Source organism: Lissotriton helveticus, chromosome 2_1 (assembly GCF_964261635.1).
Source record: "Lissotriton helveticus chromosome 2_1, aLisHel1.1, whole genome shotgun sequence".
NCBI classification, from domain to species: domain Eukaryota; kingdom Metazoa; phylum Chordata; class Amphibia; order Caudata; family Salamandridae; genus Lissotriton; species Lissotriton helveticus.
The window spans coordinates 336,003,033-336,026,325 of NC_136059.1; the positions used below are offsets into that span (position 1 = coordinate 336,003,033).

Below are 23,293 nucleotides of genomic sequence, written 5' to 3' on the forward strand. Positions count from 1 at the left end.
CAAGCATTGTGAAATGTAACATATTAGAAACGTGCGCTTACTCTTTTCTTTCTCTTCCATTTAACCAGACTGAGAAACAGCAACGCGTGGCAGGGTACAGCTAGTGTATTAATACATTTACACGTGCTATATTCTATACATTTGGATTGGTGCTATTACTTCGCCTTGGGGAAGTGCTGGGTTTAGCCTTGGCCCAAGGAAGGGTTGTGGTTAGGATCTGTCCTTATTACGAAAAGCAGATTCACAACAATTGTAAAATACTTACTGGATTCTTAACTATTAAAATATTTTTGATCTCTTTTAATAGTTTATCTATATACATTAGCCATGGGACCTTATGATAATACTCTAAAGTAAGACAATCTTTAATAATTTCCCTGCTACAAGTTTTATACCAACTTGTTATTGCGCTAACACAAATGGTATCTTCTAGATACGGTCTACTTATTTTCTTAAGCGTAATATATGTAGGTATAGAACTGAGTACAGACACGAGTCTTCAGAGAAAGGAATTTTCATGTAATTGTAGTGTAGAAAGCTCAGCCACACCCCATACAGTAGCCCTGTAGGAGACAGTTGGAACACATTTGCTCTCATACAGTTGCACCATTTCACCTATAGGCTTATTACTTATCTTCCCAGTAAACCTAAACAGTGCCTCAACAGATCTAATAAACTTCAAGTTTTGCCATATCGAAGTGGGGACACCAGAACTATTGTAGAAGAAATGTATACCCAAATAGCTGAAACTCTTAATTTCTTCTAATTTAGGGTCTCTCACATAATGGATCTTTTTCTTGGCTTTCCCCCCCAAGCACAAGTCATCACAAACGTTTTAGTCAGGTTGAGTTTTAGATCTTTCTACTCCATATATGTGATGAATAGGTAAGTAAAGTAAAAATGGTATTGTTTAGTTATTTAAAACCATTACAATTTTCTTCCCTGTTAATAGCAGCCAAGAATTAACAAGATTTAAAATCATTCAACTGTCAGTTGCACCAAAAAGTGTCTCGCAGATTAAAATCACTGTTAAATCGTAACTACATTCTAAAATTCGATGAAATAATGCCTGTACTTAACAGATGTTAAATGTTAGTCCCTTCAGTACCAGCAATAAGTCAATATGAATATAAGTAGTTGTCTCTGCAGGCCAATGGACCAGACCACTTGCTCCCTCCTTGTGATGTCGCTATAAAAAAATGATCTGGTAATACTAGCATTAAGCTTTCTGTGAGCGACCCTCTCATTGTTGTGTAGACTTTACTGCTTGATTGTGTATGCGCAGGAACTTAATCAATTTACAGTTCCTCTGGAGATCAGATGGATCAAGCCCTCTCATTATAGCCTCCCGACATGTTCGTATTCCTCTATCCATAAAAAGCTTTTCTTAGGAAGGTCCTTCGTGCAGGCTGAAGTTTCTTACAAATGCATATTAAGTAGATGAGGTGTTCTGTAGGGCTATGGGATGAATAGATTGATAAGTTATTGAAGACCATTGGTGGTTCTAGATATCAATACTGTATCATCTGCATATAGGAGCAGAGGGGTCAGACGAGATCCGACTTTTGGGGCATTAGCATCACCCGTTGTAATGATCTATCCACCCCGTTGATATATAATGAGAACAGAAAAAGAGCAAGAACACAGTCTTGCCTGATGCTAATGGTGATCTCTGTACACTTCTCTTTTAACCAATATCTCATCCGTGCTTTCAATGAAGAATACATTTGTGATAAATGTGATACAATGTTTCTGGGGCCCCCATATCTTTCATCAGCTTCTATAAATTTGAATGATTAAAGCGCTGCTCAATATATTTGCCAACAAGAAGATTAAGATTAATGGACTGTTCCACCGTCCCAATATCTCTCCTAAATCCATTTTGGGAGTCTGTTAACACATGATTATCAGTTGCCCTGATATCCAACCCATCAAACACGATCCTCCCCATTATCTTGCAGATGCATCCAGTAGAAATACGGGATGGTAACATTTAGCGTTGCCCCGTCCTGCTTTTTAAATATTGGGAATTTTTTGTATCCCTCCTGCCCATGTGGGTGGAATAAATCATTGGGCTGCTACATTGCAAACAATTGTCAACAAAGGAACGCATAGGATTGCAGTAGATTTAAATGCATCCACTAGAACTCCATCGGGGTCAGGGGCTTTTCCACTAGCAGATTTCTCAATGGCACATATGACCTCTTTAAAGCTGACGAGTGATATAGGAGTTTTATTATTGTCAGTAATGGTTAAATTTTCTTTTCTTGGATTAAGTAGATCACCAAAGTGAATTATCCAGTCTGTCAGAAGAACTACTGTTCTTACCTTTAGATCTGAATTGTCTTTCATTAAAGATGAGTTAATTATCTTCCAAAATAATGTGGAATTGCGTGTTCCTGCTGCCCTATCCAGACTTATCCAGGCCTGTTCTTGTAACTCTCTTTCTCAACCCTAATGTCTATTTATATATGTATCTAAGATGTTTAACTTCATCCTTATCCCTAATACCTGTTTGTAGGGTCTTTCTTAGGTTTTGATTAGCCTGTGTACATTGGTGATCAAACCAGCCTTTATTCAGTTTCATATTCCCTTTATTTGTCACTTTTAGATTAGTTGATATGGCTGATGTAATCTTGCCAAAAGCAACCACTATGGTCTCTGGGGGGACCCTCAGGATCAGTACATATCAGGAATGTTTCTTTGTTGGCTTTAACCACCTTTTCCAGTACTAAGAATGAATCTATTCATGTCCATCTGAGGCTAATAGCATTATTCATGGCTATGGCTAGGGATTAGACGCTTGATGTTTAATTTGTAAATGCTCTGTGCTTGACATGTTTTAATTAGGCTGCAACTCATTCGAATGCTGTCTTGTGTGTGAATCTTGCTTGTCTTTTTAGCTTTTAATAAATACCTGACCCACACTGTCTTCCTGTAGATATTCATGTTTCTGCACTGTGAACACTGCCGAATATTGCTTTTGACATTTTAAAAACGCTTGCGTCCGTAATTGCCATATCTTTTAGATTTTGTGTGTTGCACTCACCGCTGTTGCTTTGCCATTTCCCCGCCTTGTTGAGCTGCTTTCCGGTACACCACAGCGTGTGCTGATTGTGTGGAGAAAGCTTTGGCTCACTTCCGCTTACTCATGGTCAGCGATCTAGTCTCTGCTCCCCCTTGCACTATAAAATCAATGCTGCGACGGACGCGCAGCGGATTAGACGCTGGATGTTTTCTTTGTAAATGCTTTGTGCTTGACATGTTTTAATTAAGCTGCAACTCATTCGGATGCTGTCTTGTGTGCGAATCTTGCTTGTCTTTTTAGTTTATAATAAATACCTGACCCACACGGTCTTCCTGTAGATATTCATGTTTCTGCACTGTGAACACTGCCGAATATTGCTTTTGACATTTTAAAAACGCTTGGGCCGTAATTCCCATAACTTTGTGATCTTGTGTGTTGCACTCACCGCATTTGCTTCACGATTTCCGCGCCTTGTTGAGCCACTTTCCGGTCCACCACAGCGTGTGGAGAAAGCTTTGGCTCACTTCTGCTCACTCACGGTCAGCGGTCTAGTCTCTGCTCCCCCTCGCACTATAAATCAATGCTGTGACGGACGCGCCGCGAGCGTGCTGAAGGCGTGCCTAAGGCAAGCCCGTCTGCGCCCGACCGGTGCCAGGGGCCAGGACCTCTGGCCAAAAAGCACATAACTCCAAGGAAGACTTGCTCAATTTGAAACACCTGTCCCTCGGAACTGCCCTCCCTGTCTCAGCTGGTAAGTTGTTGCTTGCTGAGAATCTTCTCTTGGCAGATCCTTCAGGTGGGCTCATCCTCGCGGAACGGGCGTTTCCCCGCCCTGGAAGACGACTCGACATATCTACCAGGATTGGAATTCCCGATCTAATCTCTGTTTGGACTTAACTCCTCTGAGGGATTTCCTGTTTATCGCAAGAGGAGCCACCAGCATACAGAGCTATTTGAACGCCGATATAGGAAGACCTACCAGATGGTCATCCAATCGCCCTCGAAGGCCCTCGATTGATCCTTCTGAACGTCCCGCCTGTTGTAGCCCCGCTCGATATATCCTCCTACTGATTACGATCGCAGAAAACAGCCAAACAGAGCAGAAGGTCCTCCTCTTTAAGACCGGCCCGATTTTTTCCCCCCGTGCAAAGAACATTTCCTTCCCCCCAGAGAGGATAGCGCCTCCACTCAGGCTAAAAAATATTCAGTCCCCCCCTTCATGGTTCATCGTCGCCCTGATGAAGGTGTGACCCGGATGGGTCTGTACACCGAAACGCACGTCGGCGTGGTTCCTGTGGGCAATTGGATAGATTAATGTATTTCCATCCCTTTTTCTGTGTATTGCTCCAATACCTTTGTCTACAATGAATTATATCACATGTGCATTAATCGATGTGATGGCGACTATGTATTAGTTGGAGTGTGCCTGTTTGTGATTTGAAAGAATGGTTGGATGAGTGTCTACAGAGTATGAGGAAGTATGAGTATGAGAGTGAGTTTGAATTGTGTGGGACTGTATATTTGATATTGAACTGGTTTTACCTATGAAAAATGAATGTATGTTCATCTATATATTTTTGTAGCATTTTTTATGAAACTGTGAATCAACTTCAAAATGAATAATACATTTTTATAAAAAATTGACATGATTGATTTTTCTGGTATCCGGCCTTGGTGGTTGTGGCTGATATTGTAGGATCCCTCTATGGGACCTGTTTAAAGTGTAAAGGCAGGGTTTTGTTCTGATTTTTGTGGTTCTTCTTCCCCCGTTTACCTGCCTATATCCTCTTCCGTTGGGGGACCTCCTTCTATTTTGTTGACGAGACGTAGGGCCTGACTTAGTGGCTTCTCTCCCTCCTGAGTTTACCGCCTGGACTTGCAATCGCCAAGGCAACAAAAGAGGTGGAGGGATTGTACTTTTCAGCCATAGGACACTGGCTTCAGAGAGAATAGTGGAGGAAAGCCTAGATGGGGCAGAAGTCCTGGGGATCAAACTCAGACTCACTGCCTCATGTTTGATAGTGGTAGTGGTGTATCGCCCCCCCCCGGCCCTCCCCCATATTCAATGATTTGTTTTTTGAAGTAATGAGCGATTTTCGCTTGAGATATCTACACGTTTTGGTCCTTGGTGACTTTAATTATCATTGGGAGCTGACCCAGAAATAGGATGCGGCCTGTAAATTTGACAATGTTATGACCACCCTAGGGCTATGTCAAATCGTGGAGTCCTCCACTCTTGAGAAGTGTCACATCTTGGACTTTATCTGGACCACGTCCACGGTTAATCTTCAGGTCAACTGTACGCTGTGCAGCTGGTCGGATCATTCATTGATCAGTCTCCTCCTTCCGATTTACAGTCGCCTCAAGCAGGTGGCGGCGAGGTGGAAGGTACTACGGAACTGGCGTAAATTAGAGGCTACTAATTTGAGGGAAGCTTTGGGCTGGTCATTTACCCCTAGACCTGGGTCCATGGACCTAGATTCAGAACTTGAAGCACTTTCACATCGATTAAGGATATCCATTGATGAAGTTACCCCCGTTCAGAGGGTTAGGATCATGCATGGCGCTATAGGGGCCCCATGGTACACGCACGAGCTGAGAGGGGAAAAGCAAGCTCGCTCCCTCAAGCCGAGCGTTCATGGTGGAAATCTCTTGACCCAGAAGCCAAGGAGAGTTTTAAAGCTAAATTGGCTCGTTACAAGGCCTTCCTTATTAGAACTAAGTCTGCCCACTATGAAGCTAGGATTAGTGAGGCAAGTGATATGCAAAAAGAGACATTCACCGTACTCAGAGAGCTGAGTAGGCCGACGGAGCAAAAACCAGTCACCACTCAAGTTGACTGTTATAACATACAGAGCTTCTTTCAAACTAAAGTAGAAGACATTGTCACGGCTATTAAAAATACGCATATTACCCCCTGCTTATTCTTGACGGAGGGGGAGCCCTCTAACTCTCTGGCTTCTCTCTGTCTCAGTTTCCTGTGCTCTAATCACACGACCTCTAGAGACTAAAGTGAAATCTGGGTCACCTGAGGACCTGTGTCTGCCAAAGACCTAGAGACTTTTGCTTTGCTCCTGAGGCGGAAGTCGGGAGCTAGATCTAGCATGCATGAACTGTTTTTAAATATATATCGTCTTATTGCCACTGCACTGTTTTATTAAATTGTGATTTTCCCCCACCTTGCGTGCACCCCCTTTACTTTGGAGCGCGTAGGCTCACCGTTTACTTGCGCCACATTAGGGACCTGATCGCTCATCTCTTCAGCCGATTAGGAGCTGAATTTATTGCGGGGCTTGGAGGGGCAGACTACTTTTGCTGGCCATCTTGGGGAGGAGCAAGTTGCTGCTCTAGTGGTTGGGAGGAAGCGCTTGAAACGACGTGCTAAAGCGCTTAAATTGAGACGGTCCACCTACGCGCAGCTGTAGCGGACGTGCCTTATCGCGCCGAAGAAGCGCCTAAGGAAAGTCCGTCTGTGCCCGTCCGTGCCAGCCCGGGCTAGGACGTGGTCAGGGATGCTGTTAATGGGACCCCCTGGCTTGGAAACATTATGCTATAGTGGGGATCAGCTACGGGCATTGAGAGGCAGCTCGTCCGTCTGCTGTCCCAGCTGGACTCCTTTAGAGGAGGTAAGGATCTCATGTCCATGTTGTAATCCTACAGGGCCAGCGAATTATAAAACAAAATCGTACTCATTTGCCCTAATAAATTGCCGGCCCCTCCCTAGGCACGCGGTGGAAATTCGCCTGCTTGTGGAGGAGCGGGACCTAGACGCCCTTTTTCTGACAGAGACGTGGCTAACGGAGGCATCGGCCCGGATATAGTTAGGGCTCTACCGCTTGGCTATTCAATTTGTAGGCATGACCGCCAAATAGGCCGAGGAGGAGGAGTGGCTATCATCTTTAAGAATACTTTTGTTTGTCGAACTTCCGAGAGCCCACTCTCGGACTGTGAGAGCTTAGGATTTTCCATAGCCTTCTCTCCTACCTGCACCTTCTCTGGTATTCTTGTATATAGGCCACCGGGAAAACCCAACGGCTTTTGCAACAATCTCCTTGACAAGATCACCCTCTCTATCAGTAGTTCGGCCAATTTTTCCATCCTGGGCGATCTCAATATACATCTTGATAACGCAGAGGCCTCTTCATCGCAATATTTACTGGACACCTTGGGGGTAGTTCAACAGGAACAAATTGTGTCAGGATCTACGCACGTAGCAGGTCATCTATTAGATAATTTCTTTACTAATCTGGGTAATATCAGCTCTGACCAGCCCATTTTCGTCCCTTGCTAATTAAACAAAAGAGGATGCCACGGTATTTTCTTCAAGGTGATTATTTATCAAGACAAACACTACTAATTATCTGTCTCATCAAAACATAAATTGTATAGTATCTATCTGTCATCAAATATAACGTTCATTTAATGGTTATTACCAATAACTTAAAAGAAAGGAAAAAACACAACAAAAAATCTGATTTGTAATTTTCTTTTAAAGATCCTTTTTCATTTTCTACATCATAAGTACAAATCAGCAAAACACGCAATATTTAATCTTGTGTGAAAATACTTTTCAAAATCCAAAAGACAAATTATCTTATTCAAGATCCACGAGGTAAAATTTCTTATTGTTGTGGACCCTTAATCCAAGGGTTGTGTAAGAAGCCCAATAGTTTATTTACAAGGAAAATACTGGCAATGTCTTTTCTTGGCCTAATTTTCTTTTTGAACACCAAAATAACACGGAGCATAAGAAGCAAAAACAATGTCTTTGTAGCTTCTAATCACAATAATGCTCCTGGGGATTATATCCAAGCAATATCCAAATCAAAAAAGGTGTCGAAATTAGTGATAACTGTCGACGCGTTTCGGCCTGTCAAACAGTTTCAGGCCTCATCAGGACATAGGGCAACAAAAATCATACAAGTGATCCAAATGGTAATTTTGCAAATATTCAAGCCGCTTCCAGCTAGGGTGGTCAAGGGTTGCAGGTGTAATTCCGAAATTTAATGACTAAAGCCAGGAAGAAATCCCTTTACTGTGCACACCTGTACTTATCCGATTTTCGTTTAACTCTCCATCAATGTAATCCAATCACCTGCATCCGCAAGATGATTTGACCAACACCATTACTCCGAAAACGCGCCAGAGTCTTTTAATACTCTGCGCTTTTTCGGAGTAATGGTGTTGGTCAAATCATCTTGCGGTTGCAGGTGATTGGATTACATTGATGGAGAGTTAAACGAGTTAAACGAAAATTGGATAAGCACAGGTGTTCACAGTAAAGGGATTTCTTCCTGGCTTTAGTCATTAAATTCCGGAATTACACCTGCAACCCTTGACCACCCTAGCTGGAAGCGGCTTGTATATTTGCAAAATTACCATTTGGATCACTTGTATGATTTTTGTTGCCCTATGTCCTGATGAGGCCTGAAACTGTTTGACGGGCCGAAACGCGTCGACAGTTATCACTAATTTCGACACCTTTTTTGATTTGGCTATTGCTTGGATATAATCCCCAGGAGCATTATTGTGATTAGAAGCTACAAAGACATTGTTTTTGCTTCTTATACTCCGTGTTATTTTGGTGTTTGAAAAGGAAATTAGGCCAAGAAAAGACATTGCCAGTATTTTCCTTGTAAATAAACTATTGGGCTTCTTACACAACCCTTGGATTAAGGGTCCACAACAATAAGAAATTTTACCTCGTGGATCTTGAATAAGATAATTTGTCTTTTGGATTTTGAAAAGTAATTTCACACAAGATTAAATATTGCGTGTTTTGCTGATTTGTACTTATGATGTAGAAAATGAAAAAGGATCTTTAAAAGAAAATTACAAATCAGATTTTTTGTTGTGTTTTTTCCTTTCTTTTAAGTTATTGGTAATAACCATTAGATGAACGTTATATTTGATGACAGATAGATACTATACAATTTATGTTTTGATGAGACAGATAATTAGTAGTGTTTGTCTTGATAAATAATCATCTTGAAGAAAATACAGTGGCATCCTCTTTTCTTTAATTAGCTATATTCACCCAGATGCCGCTTGGTTTACCGGGTACCCCCTGTTGTTAATAAAAATTTTCGTCCCTTGGTCAGACCATGCCCTACTTTCTTTTGTTTGGTCTCCATCTGACAAAAATCACATAGTTAGTCTATCTAAGAAATTGAGCCGGACATGGTTGAAGCTATCGGCGGAAGAGTGGGATGCCGCCTTGAAGAGGTCCCCCCCGGTTCCTCACGATAACCCAGTCATCGCCAATGCGGCCTTCAATAAATAGTTAGACACTACATTAGATTCCAACTTGCCCAAGAAAGTGGTGTGCCATCGGGCAGGCCCAAATAAAAAACCGTGGTATTCTGGGGAACTAAAGGAGCTCAAACAGTGCTGTAAACGGGCAGAAAGGAAATGGAGGAAAGATTTCTCAGCCGCAAAAAACGAATACAGGTTAGCGCTTAGAACTTACAAAAACCAACTAAAAACTGCGCAATCTGTGTACTTTCTGGAAAGAATCTCGGAAGCAGCTAATATGCCCAGGGACATTTTTTAAATATTTCAATCTTTGGTCACCCCCGTTCCCGGGCCATTAGTGCCGCCCCTGATCCCCAGAAACGCTGTGACGACATGGCCGCTTTTTTTGCTGCCAAGGTAACTAACATCTATTCCAGCTTTGTGCCAAGTGTCCAGGTCCCTGGCCTGACTGACAGTGAGGACGGGATCCCCGATGCGGTCATCCCAGATTCTCTCGGAACTCTCGACTCTTTCCCGTTGCTCGATCTGGCCTCAGTGGAAAAACTCCTTGGTAACCTCAAATCGGGCTCCCCTTTGGATGCTGCGCCACCTTCGGCTCTTAAACAGGTGTCAGGGACTGTGTGTCACGTTATAATGCATGTTATAAACTCCTCTCTGAAGACAGGGGTGGTGCCCCCTACCTGGAAGTTGGCAAAAGTGAAGGCCCTTCTAAAAAAAACAACAGGGACCCGAAGACCTAGCCAATTACAGGCCCATTTCGCTGTTACCTGGGCTTAGTAAAATAACCGAAAAACATGTCAACCAGGTACTATCCTCTTTTGTAGAGACCACGGGAGCCCTCCACTCCTCTCAGATGGGATTTAGAGCTAAGCAGGGGACGGAGACTGCTCTGGTAGCGGTGGTGGAAGCGACCAGGGGTATCGTGGATGCCGGAGGCTGCGCTGCGGTAGTCCTCTTGGACCTCAGCGCGGCCTTCGACACCGTCAATCACCCCCTCCTGCTACATCGTCTCCGCCGTGTAGGAGTCTCGGGAATGGCCCTCAAATGGCTCCAGTCTTTTCTATTGGAGAGATGTTTCTCCATCTTTGAGGAGGAGGTGTCATCTGACCAACTTCCACTGCATCACAGCGTTCCCCAGGGATCTTCACTCAGCCCTACCATGTTTAACATCTACATGAGACCATTGGCTGATGTGGTGCTTCCCTGGGGAATTCAGCTTGTCACCTACGCTGATGACACGCAGTTGGTCGTCTCCCTGGCAAGGGATGATGCGAGAGACCAGGGGATTAACAACTTGACCCCGTGCCTTACTAAAGTCCTAGATTGGATGACCTCCTAATTACTTAAATTTAATGGGTTCAAAACTGACATCTTGCTTTTGGGCTACAAAGCTCCTATTAATCTTGACCCATGGTGGCCAAACTGTGTGGGCTCTCCTCCCACCCCAAAGAATCAAATAAAGAGCCTGGGGGTGTGGCTTGACTCCACTCTGGGATTTCAAGTTCAGGCCAAAAAAGTTGCTGCAACCTGCTATGGTCTGCTTAGGGTCCTCAGGAAGGTCTTACCTCTTCTTCCGTTCGAGGCCAGACGCGTGCTGGTCCAGGCGTTGAGACTTTCGTGGCTGGACTATGCAAATGCTGTCTATCTTGGGGCCCCTGTAGGTTGCATTCAAATGTTGCAAGCCGTGCAGAACTGTGCAGCCCGGCTACTCATGAATATACCCAGACGCAGCTCGGCAAAGGCCTCAGTGCAGTCTCTCCACTGGCTGCCGATACAGGAAAGGATCCTGTTTAAAACTATGTGCATGGTGCACAAATCCATCACTAATATCGGCCCTAATATTCTCCGCCCCCTGTTTCGACGACATCAGTTTCTTAGATCTCTGAGATCCAACCAGCATAATCTGCTGGTAGTTCCAAGGGTGAAGCGAGCTCGCATGGGTGGCCGCCAGCTCTCCTTCCAAGCAGACAAGTGCTGGAACAGACTCCCTGATAACATCAGGCGTGAAACTAATCATCTGGCCTTCAGGAAGCTATTGAAGACATTCCTGTTTCATTGAGTGTATCCGCCCGTCTTCTGGTCTTACAGCGCTGGGATGCTTCTGGGTAGCTGTGCACTATAGAAGAGAGTATTCATTCATTCATTCATTCATTCATTCAAAGGTGCTATAAACGATCATTCCCTTGGTTGAGGCTGATGTGCTGTCTGTCCTGAATCTATCTTGGACTTCAGGAACAGTACCTCAGAAATTTAAGGAAGCTATAGTACTTACACTGTTGAAGAAAGTGGGGGCAGACACTAGGAATCTGAAAAATTATCGCCCCAGCTCTCAACTTTCGTTCCTGGCCAAGGTACTTGAACAGCATGTCCTGAGAGCCCTTGCGTTATATAAGGAACACCACCACCTGCTGCATCATCGGCAAGCTGGGTTCCGTGCGCATAACAGCACAGAGTTAGTCATGCTTTCAGTCTTGGAAGATCTACCACTGGCAGCAGACAAGAAGATCCGCTCGGCCTTAATCCTACTTGATCTCTCAGCCGCCTTTGATATGGTGAATCATGGGCAGCTACTAGCTCTTAGGCGGCGGCTGGGAGTCACTGGGACGGCCCTTCAGTGGTTCATTTCATTCTTGGAGGATCGCCGGCAGAAGGTCCAATTAGGAGACCTCATGTCTAAGCAGGGCAACCTTCATTGGGGGATCCCACAGGGCTCGGCCTTGTCACCCCTGCTTTTCAACATCTATCTCCAACCTCTGATTGAGGCTCTGGCAAAGGCAGACTGCTAGGTGTTTAACTAGGCAAGCGATAACCAGCTAAAAGTCCGCGTCGACAACTCCTGTGACTCACAGCGGAATGTCCAGAACATTCTCCGGTTCACCATGAATTGGATGACCTCCAATTCATTAAAGGTGAACCCTGATAAGACTGAAGTTCTGGTACTCGCCCTGGTCTCCGCCCCATGGTCCAGCCTTTCTTGGCCCCAAGAGCTTGGCACTACATCAACGCCAGTGCCAGCTGTGAAAGGTTTGGGTATTAGACTGGACACCGGATTGACCATGAAGACCCAGGTGTCTGCTGTCGTGGGAAGCTGTATCGGGCTGTTGCGCCAACTCCGGTAACTATCGACCCTGCTGTCTTCCACCACTATGCAGGAGGTGGTGACTGCTTTATAACTATCTTGTTTACATTATGGCAATACAGTCTACATTGGCCCTCCTGGTACTCTCTTGAGGAAACTCCAGGTGGTCATGAATGACGCAGCTAGGCTAATATTTAAACTGCCCCGTAGAAAACACATGCTAGCCCCTTGCTGCGTCAACTGCACTGGTTTCCTATTAAACATAGGGGAAGCTTCAAGGGCTTGTGCATTGCACATAAATCGCTGTTTGGCGAAGCCCCCAAATATATCAAGGACCGTTTGAAGCTCCATGCACCCGCCCGCTACCTTCGCTCATCACAGGCCAGTCTTCTTGCCTGCTCTCGTGTCAGTATGGCGACATTTGGAGGCAGGGCCTTTTCGGTCTGTGTTCCCCAGATGTGGAATAAACTACCAGATGACATGCGCAAGGAAGATAGACTGCTCCCATTTCGTAAAGGGCTCAAGATAATACTGTTCATAGAGGCATTTGATCAGGCCTATTAGGATTAATGTCAGGCTTAGAGGGGCAATGGAATTCGGACTGTCGTTCTATGATGCAGCGCTTAGAGACCTCTGGTGATTAGTGCTTTATAAATGTAATTTAACATTAACATTAACATTAGCGCAATACTAGGTACTAGGGTTCACCCTTATATTTCTTGATTTTATTTTTCAGAGATAAGGGAAGACAAATATGATCATTAAAACTGGCATGTTCTACAACAAAGGAACCAATTGCCTTAATACCATTCGTAGACATTAGAATATGGTCAATGCAAGATGAGCTCACATTCCCTTGAAAGGTGGGTAATGGTACACAGTTTTTAGCGACATCTTGTTCCAATAATTCTAAGTAATATTTACATAACAGTTCATTTATATTTGCTCCATAGCTATCATGTTGAAAATGAGCCAGGTTGGTCCCCTGAACATTAGTATATCCACAAGTACTCTTCATTGAATGCAAGTACAATCAGCCGCCCGTCCCTTAATAAATGTAGCAATTTCTATATCAAGGTCCTCCATGACTCTGTACATAGTATTAGTGAAAACGTTATTATAAATATTTATCAGTAAAATAAAAAATAAAAATATTTCGTCCAACTGCAAGAGGACCAATTGAAAATAAGAGGATTTGGTGTATGCTCTTTTTAGAGTTACCTGGCCGTAGTAGCCATTAGGTTTCGCCAAGCCTCCCTTAGCCTGTCCATGTGATGAAGATATTGCTGGGGTGATTATTGCTGCAAAACCATCAATGGTAAATTTTTGTGTTTGCCAGGTTTCCTGCAGACACATATATTGTGCAGTATTTATATAATTGTTATTGTTAGTTGTTTCTTTACATCCCTGCAACATTCTAGGTTCTGATTTTTAACATATAATCTAACAGGGCTTCTCTTATCCTCTGCCTGCATTCCACCGTCATAGGAGTGGTATTTCTCAGGCCTCTAGACTCATCCTTTTCCCCTCGGCCACCCCCATGTCAGTCCTGTTCGCTAAGACTTGAGAGGTGGGCAAATCTATTTATACATGGAACCGATATGCCCATCTTATAATGTTTATGTTGTCTAGGTGTCATTGCCTGGGGTTTATAAAAATAACCAAGGGCAACAGCAATCATGCTCTCCTCTGAGTCAATACGAAATTGTTGTTTATCCTGAAAGTTGGATAAGATTGTTTTCCCCACAATAGGGTGTCAAAACTTAACAATAATGCTATCACCAAGGACTATTTTCCCTGTCGGCCCAACCCAGTTTACCCTTCTGACCATGATTATTTCTTGGCAAAGTACACTGGTTTTGGGAAAAATAGTCGACAGAAAATGAGTAATCTCGTTTCTTAAATCTGTCTAGTTCTCCTTAAGATGCACATCTAATTTTATTACACACTTCCGGACAACAACATACAGAGTTTCTTCAGGGGGTAGATGCAGGGTGTCGATAATAAACACCCCTGCTCCATCCCCTTCTTTCCTTTGTCGACTATAACAGTTATATTCCTTTCCTGGAGTAGATACCAGAGGTGGACCCTTTATGTAAGCTATTTCACTGTTGGATGGTCGCTGAGATGCCAATGGATGTGGTAATTGAGTAGGATTTATTTGTGCTGTTTGTTCAGTCTTGATGGGCTTAGTTCCATCAATCTTCCTTTGTTCTGTATAATGGATATCATCATTCGGGGTTATCCTCATGTTATTTTTAACTTAGCTTTCAAGTGCAGCTACCCTTTTTTTGACTCCATTAAGTTCCTTAAGAACATTCTGTTCCATATTATTCATTTTTGAATTGAGTATTCAAAGCAATGTCTCCAAATTTCTTGTTGCTGCCAGGTCTTGTATCTTTGCTCTCCCTATTTAGATTATCCTCTTCTTGACTGAACTAGCATAGCGGGCCTTGGGGTTTTTCTTTGGGGGTTGTCTCTGAAGTTTCCCCATATGTTTATTTCTTTTAGTTGGGGTGAATTCAATTCCTGTAAAGGGGAAAGTTCGATTGATTCCAAAGCCGGAGTCGAAACACAAGTGGCATTTTTGACATTAAATGTAGGTGTGGTGAAAGAGTCCCTAACACTGTACTCCACTGGTATTAAGGTAGTTTCTCCTACAGTTTTTACATTGGCACAACTCAGGGCCTCGAAGGCAGCATGCCTAGTAGCAGCAAGCCTTTCCTCCACATTCATTATTTCGTTGTCTGTTAACCCCATGGCGTCCAGTAAATAGTTAGCAATCATGTTGGTAGTTTTCTTCTGGCTCTTCCATACGGGACCTTTAGCTAGTTTCCATTTCACCATGATTATATATTTCCCAGAACTTTTTGCAAAATGGGGGACTGCCTCAGATGTTCACAATGGTCCACTGTTATTAATACATATTTAGTAAACACTAGGGGGTAACAGTTCCTAGGTTACCGCTAGTGTTTACTGCATTAACTTTGGGAGCACGGTAACTGGGCCTCGCTTTTCCTCAAGCTCCCGGTCCCTCCCCTTTTGTGATTTGTGAATTAATACATATTTCTCAGTTGGGACAGTCGCTTACAGACAGACCCCCGAGTCTTCCAGGGCCAGCTATCATCTAGGCTAGCAGTGCCTTTGGCTGTACGGAATACTCTGAGCAGGGGACTAATAGGTACAATGTATCCACACACTCTTTACAATAATGGCTATGCAATCCAGCATGTGGTTAAGTTAATATCTACTCACACTTTTTTTGGGTGTCAAAATCAAGGAGGGGAGGCCCTGCCCTGGTTCTTCCTGGCAATGACGGACGATACGGGAGCTCAGTACTCCTTAAATACAGGTAATGACGCTCAGGTGCTGAAAAGAAGGGGATTGTGGGACGTGTAGTCCGTCCCCAGTAGCAGGTAAAACGTACTGCAATTTCCCCCAACAAGATGTAAACATGCAATGTCCTTTGAAGAAGCTGTGCAGAACAGGTCTTGTCCAGTCCCCCAGGGTGCAGACCGGCAGTATTATTGCTCACGCTCAGACAGGATACGAACAAATACAGCCTCAATGTAGCTTTACAGCCGAAAATACCTTTGTGAATAGGGATGAAGCACACTACACTTCACTGAATAAGCTGGGGTGCTTATGTTTGTACACCTTACTCAAGTTTTGATATCACTTAAATCTGTTCACTTAAATCTGTTCAGGAAAAGAGCACAGGTTATGCACAACTAATGTAAGCAGATGTTCCTTTCTCGACACTTACACCCGTGTACACTCTTTGGTCAACTGAGTAAAAAGTCTAGCCCAATCATCTGAAGACGGGGAGCTGGAAAAGCAAACCCAACGCTCACTGTGGGCAGCAGAACAAGTCCAGCAGACAGTGGTACAGAAGGGACTGCGCCATTTACGAATGTAGAGAATAACACCCCCTTCTGCCAGTCTGAAAGATGCGCAAAGGGACAGATGATCAGGGAGCTAGGCCATCGAGCTCAGATGGAGGTTGTAACGAGTCTGTCAAGACAGATATTAAACTTAAATCCCAGATCCGTTATTTCAAGTAACATGGGTTAGGCAACCCTTCGGAAACATTGCAATAAAAAAATAAAGAAAGAAATAAGCACTCCTACATGAAATGAGTGTATTAACTAAACTAAAATCTATATATATTATTTTTAATAGCAGACTAATGTTGGGAGGGGAGGAAGAGCGAGAAAGAGAAAGAGAGAGAGAGAGAGAGAGAGAGAGAGAGAGAGAGAGAGGGAGAGAGAGAGAGAGAGAGAGCGAGAGAGAGGGAGAGAGGGAGAGAGAGAGAGAGAGGGAGAGAGAGAGAGAGAGAGACGTCCTTTTATGAAATAAAACTCCTTCCTCTATCAATAGTATATGGCTCAAATTCCCACTAATTGGAAGCTCATAAGGAAACTGTTAAATCTTGTTGATTGCCCTGCTTTTATTTCTACGTTGTTGAAGGGGTGTTTTTCTCTCCACAAACTCATCCCCAACAAGGTCTTAGAAAATACTGATTTCAGGACATGGAAAGTCATTAATTAAATTTTGTCTATCATATCAGCATCTAAATCTTTATACATTGAATTTAAATTCACATACACTGCAAGCAGATAAGAGTAATCATTTTACCTCATAGGTGAGTGGAGAAAAATCGCAAGGTGGCATTTTAACCCGATCAGGAAATGGCTTATCTTCTTTAAAATGCATCAGGGATCCTAGAGAAACAATAATCGGGGTTGTTACCAAATTATACGGCGCTATATGTATGAAATAAAGAATTAAACATAAAACAGTAACTGGAATAGGATAGGTGCATCTAGACATTAATGCACCTACCCATCAATCAAAGGGGGAATGGGGTTGCACGTATACATACATGCACATGTTTCCAAACAGTTCCTCAAAGTTTATATCCTTGTGTTATTCTCTTGGGTGTGATTTAGAAGTCATTCAGGACTATAGCGCTTCTGTATCAAGGCATTTACCCACAGAGACAGAATGGGTAAAACCCGTTCCCACATCAGCCTTAAATCACACCAGCTCACAAACAGTTCGATTGGAATTGGGCCCCAAGCAGTGCTTAATTTGTAAAATATGAAGTGCAGGTGCTGAAATGTTTGTCGGAGGCGACACCCACTTTTTCTGGCTCCACTCACTCCCTCCACTGGCTCCACCCACTTCCTCTATTAGCTCCACCCACATCTTCAAGTGGCACTGCTAAAAGTCAAATATAATACCTGATCTTAATTTCAGAAAGGGAGCCTTCGTAAGGTTTTGAATGGAGGTTCCCCGTGAACCATTTTGAAAAAGATTAAAGCAAATGTGCATTTAAAGCACAAGTTTTGAATAAATTAGCTAAAACCACTAATACATTGAAAAGGGACAATGTCAGTGCTCTGTGTGCTGATTTGGGGAAAGGACAATACTGGGAGGGTAGGGCATGCAATTTTTAACAGAGTGTATGATTTCAAAGGTACAAAGGGATGGGAGGAGTTCCTGCTTACTGGAAAAGTAAGTACCAACTTTTGGGATGCTAGAGGAGGGAGGGATGAGGTTAGAAGGGTGGCGAATGTGGTGAGTGATGCACAGGAAGAAACAGTAGGCAGTTTGTTCTGCAAGTCCAATGTTTTGTTAAGGCCATCTAACCATGCTTAATTCTCTCTGAATAGCTACCCTTAATGTTAAGGGTCTACATACATGACAAAAACAATACAAAATCAAAGGGAAGCTTGCAAACGTAAAACCCAGTATTGCTGGTACCCAAAACACTAGAGTTCAGTATAAAGACTGCACTTTTTCAAGCCTGGAGTGGAGACTAAATCATTTTATGTTACCTCTCAAAATCCAACAGGAGCAGCTTCTCTTAGAATCTCAATGGCTATTTGTAGGTATTCAAACAGACAAAGGAGAATTACACATGTGATCCTTATACAATTCTAACAAAGATCCTCCTCTACAATACACTGAGTTCAAAGTAAACTGCAAATCACCTCTGGCAGTTCATTATAGTGGGAAATTTTAACAGCATCATGCGTTTTTTGGAGACACAACCAAAACACACTGGGGCACATGGGTTGCAAGGTTCTGACAGACAATTTCAGTATTAATGTACTCATTAGATATAATTTACCCATCGCGATTAAGACACCAGCAGAAAAGCGCTTTCTAGTCTTCAGTCCATCACCAATATTTAATGATAGATTTCTTTTTAATTAGCCACGCCCTGACAGAATGATCAAAGGCCATCTATCACTTAACCTGAGTTTCGTGCCACGTTCCGGTTACATTCGAATTAGGAGCACTGAGAAGTGAAGAAGAGCTGGCACAATGGACATTTCATTATGCCCTACTGAGACGAAGTATATATTATAAAAATTTAGATTTCTATAAGGAAATTCTTCAATATCTTCATTCATTCAACAGCTGATAGCATGAAATGCGATGAAATGTGGTAATCAGAGTTTTTCTCTGTAGTAAACCTCCCAACAACGCCACACAGAACATAAAGATGAGTCACTACTGAGGAGCAAGGTGGAAGATGCTGAAAAAAAGAATATTCTAGCAATACAATCTAAGCATCAATAACACAAAGTTATCTGATGTGATCTGGCTCCTATTCCATTCTGACTCCATTCTTAAAACACAACACAGCAGCTTCAAACCTCCAGATATTTCCACTTTAAATAGGGGAACACAGCAGGATTATTTCATGCTACCCAGGCCAGGGATAGTGCATCTTGATACACTTATTTAGAGATTATGGAACATTACAGGACACACTGCTCTACGCCTACTAAGACCATTGCTGCTTTTTCCCCTTTTTGTACAAAACTCACACTGCCTCATTAGGTAGACATATTGGAAAGTATGCCTGCAAGCCTTTCCTTTTTTTAAAGTATTTTTATTACAATTTTAAGCATATAAAAAGATTAGTGTCAGAACCCACCTGACAGTTTCATTATATTACTCTTTACAGATTTCAATCCCAGATTCGGGACATCTCGTTCATAAAAATGCTTCTAGTCTCTTCTCAGTAATGCCTCACTCCTTAAGGAAATGCATAAGTTCTTCTTTTGCGCCTACTCAATTCAAGGACAGGTGGTCTGTTATTCGGAGGGTCAGATATTTTCATCAGCATATCCATTTATTTGGCCAGGTCCTCCGTCATCTTGTCATCTGTTCAAGATAACGTCATATGGCGTTTGTCTGCTAGGGGCAATTCAAATACATTATTTTTCCACCTCGCTAACCCTGAGGCCCTGGAGAGACCAAATGTTTAGTGATGTGCCTTTTCACCAAGACCATTTCTAATGCTCACATTAACGGGAAACATCATTTTCAACGAAGGCTTTTCTACGCGTGACGTTTACTACGAGGCACTTACCTCGCAAACGTCTTTTCCACGCGTATGCCTTCAACGACAGTCTTTACCACGCATATACGTTCTGGCTAGGGGGAGGCGTGGAATTCCTTCCAGTCGTTCAGCGTGGGATTGGGGGGTTGGCGGGGGTCGGCTGGGGGAGGGGCTGGGGGGGCCTGGGGGGGTCTCCCCCCCAAAAATAAACAAAGGAGCGGGTTAATTAAATTTAAAAAAAACGCACTTCAGTACCACCGAGGTAAAAGGAAAGTGCCTCCCCCAAAGACGTGCCGTTACGTCAAAATAGTAGTCCTTTTTTAATTTTGGCAGACGTGTTTTGACGCTTGTTTCGATGGTGGATGGAAGTACGGGCTGCTCGTGAAAGACGGGAAGGTGTCAGGTAAGAAAATATTCTTTATTATTTGTGTTTAAACGAAGGTTAAAATGCGTGGTATAAACCTTCGTTGCAAATTCCAGCGTGGTAAAGCCACTTGCGAACTAAAATTCGCGTGGTATTGCCATGCGTGGAACTTGTATTCGTGGTAACATCATATATTCCACATTAACGGCATCATTTTGCAATGTTTTAGTTTCAGTCTAGCAAACTCGTTTTACAGACTTATCCATAACCATGCCTGTCACTATGTTCATAAGTTGCTACATCACTCCAGAAGCACTCCGCTCTTCGACACACCCTTGTCATATGCAAGAAGTCGGCCTTCGGGGCACTATATCTACCATACAGGGATGACATCTCCGGATAAATCAGAGCCAATTTACGGGTTAACCAATGAACTCCATGCTGCGGTTTCGCTGCTACTACAATATATCAGAGTGGCCTAAACCGAACGCCCCTCCACCCAAGGGAGTTGATGACTCTCCCCGGCTGCCTGCACCGTAACCTTATGCTCTCGGCTCGGTGTCTGTGTCTCGATGGTGACGGCATTCGGCATAAATTGGCTGCAGTGCGGCATCCCTAGTTAGCTCAGCTGGCTTCGCTTACCTAGTTAGTTAGTACACATACAATTTAAATTACAATTATTTCAATTACTGCTGCAGACCTTAACTAAACTTTAGGTGCTTAACTCAATTTCTATATCTTCACTTCTTACCGTTATTCGTGGTAGGCCGGTCGGCAGGACACACACTGCGGGCTAGCGCTGCTGCACTGTCTCACTGCACTGACTGCTCACGTAACGCTCAGTGGTACTTCTGCGTGTCATGCTGCCTGCTTGCTACCAGGCCGCCACCGCAGTCTGCAGTGCCAGACCGTCCTGACCAGAGGGAGGCTGGCTGTGTGACACTGGTGTAGACACTAGGCTGCCTGGCTGCCACACCAAGCAAACTGCCACCACCAGACCAGTAGTTACAGCCAGGACAGCCCAGGCAGCACTCGTCGTAGTTGTTGGTCACGTCAGGCCAGGGCCACACCAGCTAACTTAATGTGCACTGCAGGATGACTCGTGGCGTGGGCCGTCCGTCCGTGGCATGGGTAGCTGCCGCACGATTTACCGAATGTAACTGCGTAGTTTATGCTGGGGCGTGGCAACTGGCCAAAGTGAAAAAAAATCACAGCCCCTGCCTACCCCCATCAGTCAACAGAACCTCCAGCCCGCCCAAATACATTTGTGCGCGTTCTGAACTTCCGCGGCCCGCCCACCCTCTGACAAACTCAAACAGAAACAGAAACTGTCAACAAGTTGTGTCTGTCATGATGAAACGAAACTTGGCTGCTGCCTGGCACATATTTTATATTTATATTATCAGGAGTACTAATACTTACTATTTTTCCACTCTCTTAGCCTGGGCAGGGGCAGCAGGGCGCTAGTGCTACTACTACCTCACGTGCAGAAGAAATGTGAGTAGCGGCGGCGGACGGGGGGGGGGCAGGGGCACTCACTCGACTCGCGCAACTAAACTCGTCTTGCACTCGCAAAACCGAAAACACCCTGACGTGACGCCGGTGATGACAGACTCACTCACACTGCTATGATGACATGAAAAAACACGCTGCGCCGCCGGCCGGGCCTGGGGCTGCACTGCTGCAGATAGAACAAGTACATTAGAGAATAAAGTTATATACCGATACCATATATTTATTTTTACAAAACCTAATTAACTATGTGGGTGTGCACGCAGTAGACCCGGCCCTGACATTTAAGTGCCGGTGCTAAGCACCGGAAAGCACCGGCACAAATTAAGCACTGGCCCCAAGGCAAACACAGCAGCAAGCGAGAACAAAGTGCACATGGCAGAGATTTTTATATTCACCGCATGAAGAACGTATCGTGCCCTAGTGTAAAGGTCCTGCTGGGGTTTGCGGATTTGGTCTGCTAACGAGTAGAACAAGTGCAGATTGAAGGTAATATAAAATAAATGGCACAAAGATTTATTGCATCCATATATTTTTATTACATGGGTTGTGCTCAAATATTTGGTAACTCCCCATGCTTAATAAATCACAGAGACAACTTTATGCAGAAGCATATATTTCTGAAAATGTAAAGTGGTCGGCCTTTTGTAACACCACTAGGAAATATCAAAACAAATCACGCCACTGAAAACCAGACAAAGCACAAATGTAAGCAACAAAATGGTGGCAACCTGCTCCTCATCAATCCACAATGGAATGCAGATGTGTGCACCACTAAGTGATGTTGACAGCATGTTGTAAGAGATGCTGGTCTCGTGCAGGGGCATCCTTACTCACAGTCCACGTAGATTCTCTGACAAGCACTACTATCCATTCTTCGCTGAGTCTGTTAGATGTTCCTGTTAGTGTAATGTAAGCGCCTCTGTGCTACATAAAAACCATGGGCTCTGCGCATGTGGTACACTGATACCACGACATCTCAGTATGGGTGTTTGCACAAATATTTTTCTATGTAGTTTTGTTTATTTCAGCATATTTTTAGGAAAATAGTGTTATCAAGAAATATCATGTCCTAAATATGGTTTAAAAAAATATCACCCAATTGAGCGTAGATTTTTTATTACCAACTCACATGGGGTGATAGTTTTGTAAACAATATTTAGCACACACTATTTTTGTTCAGACAGTATTTTGTTATGTTATGTTATTGATTTTTATTATGCGCACAGCTGCTCCAGCGAAGGAGCGTCCTGGCGCAGTGACAAGGTAGAGCACAACATAACAGAAACTAAACATTAAGACCACTGGAGAACATTTTAAAACAAGAAAGTCTTGATAGCTTTCCGGAAAAGCATAAGGTCCTCCAACAGGCAGATTTCAACCGGGAGGGAATTCCAGAGGGTTGCATCTTTAACACTAAAAGAGCGTCCGCCCGCCCGACAGAGCCTGAATCTGGGGACTACAGCAAGAGCCTGACCTTGAGAACGAAGAGTACGTGTAGGTACATAAAAAGACAGGAAGCTAGACATGATTTGAGGGCCTATGCCTTTCAGAATTTTAAAGGCCAGACACAAGATTTTAAAATAAATTCGCTTCCTCACTGGAAGCCAGTGCAAGGAGCGGAGGACGTTTGACACAGGACAAAATCTGGGCAGGCCTACAATTGCACTGGCCACGGCATTTTGTACCCGT

The 23,293-nt window shown here is 43.6% G+C and overlaps 1 protein-coding gene across 2 annotated transcripts in view; it reads right to left on the reverse strand.

Moving 5' to 3' along the window:
• AGXT2 (alanine--glyoxylate aminotransferase 2) overlaps positions 1–23,293 on the reverse strand; it is a 399,919-nt gene that overhangs the window by 315,941 nt on the left and 60,685 nt on the right. For both annotated transcript variants that reach the window (XM_078674933.1, XM_078674934.1), the window contains exon 2: positions 17,001–17,086. In XM_078674933.1, coding sequence (XP_078531059.1) covers positions 17,001–17,086 — 86 coding nt within the window. The remainder of the gene's footprint in view (positions 1–17,000; positions 17,087–23,293) is intronic.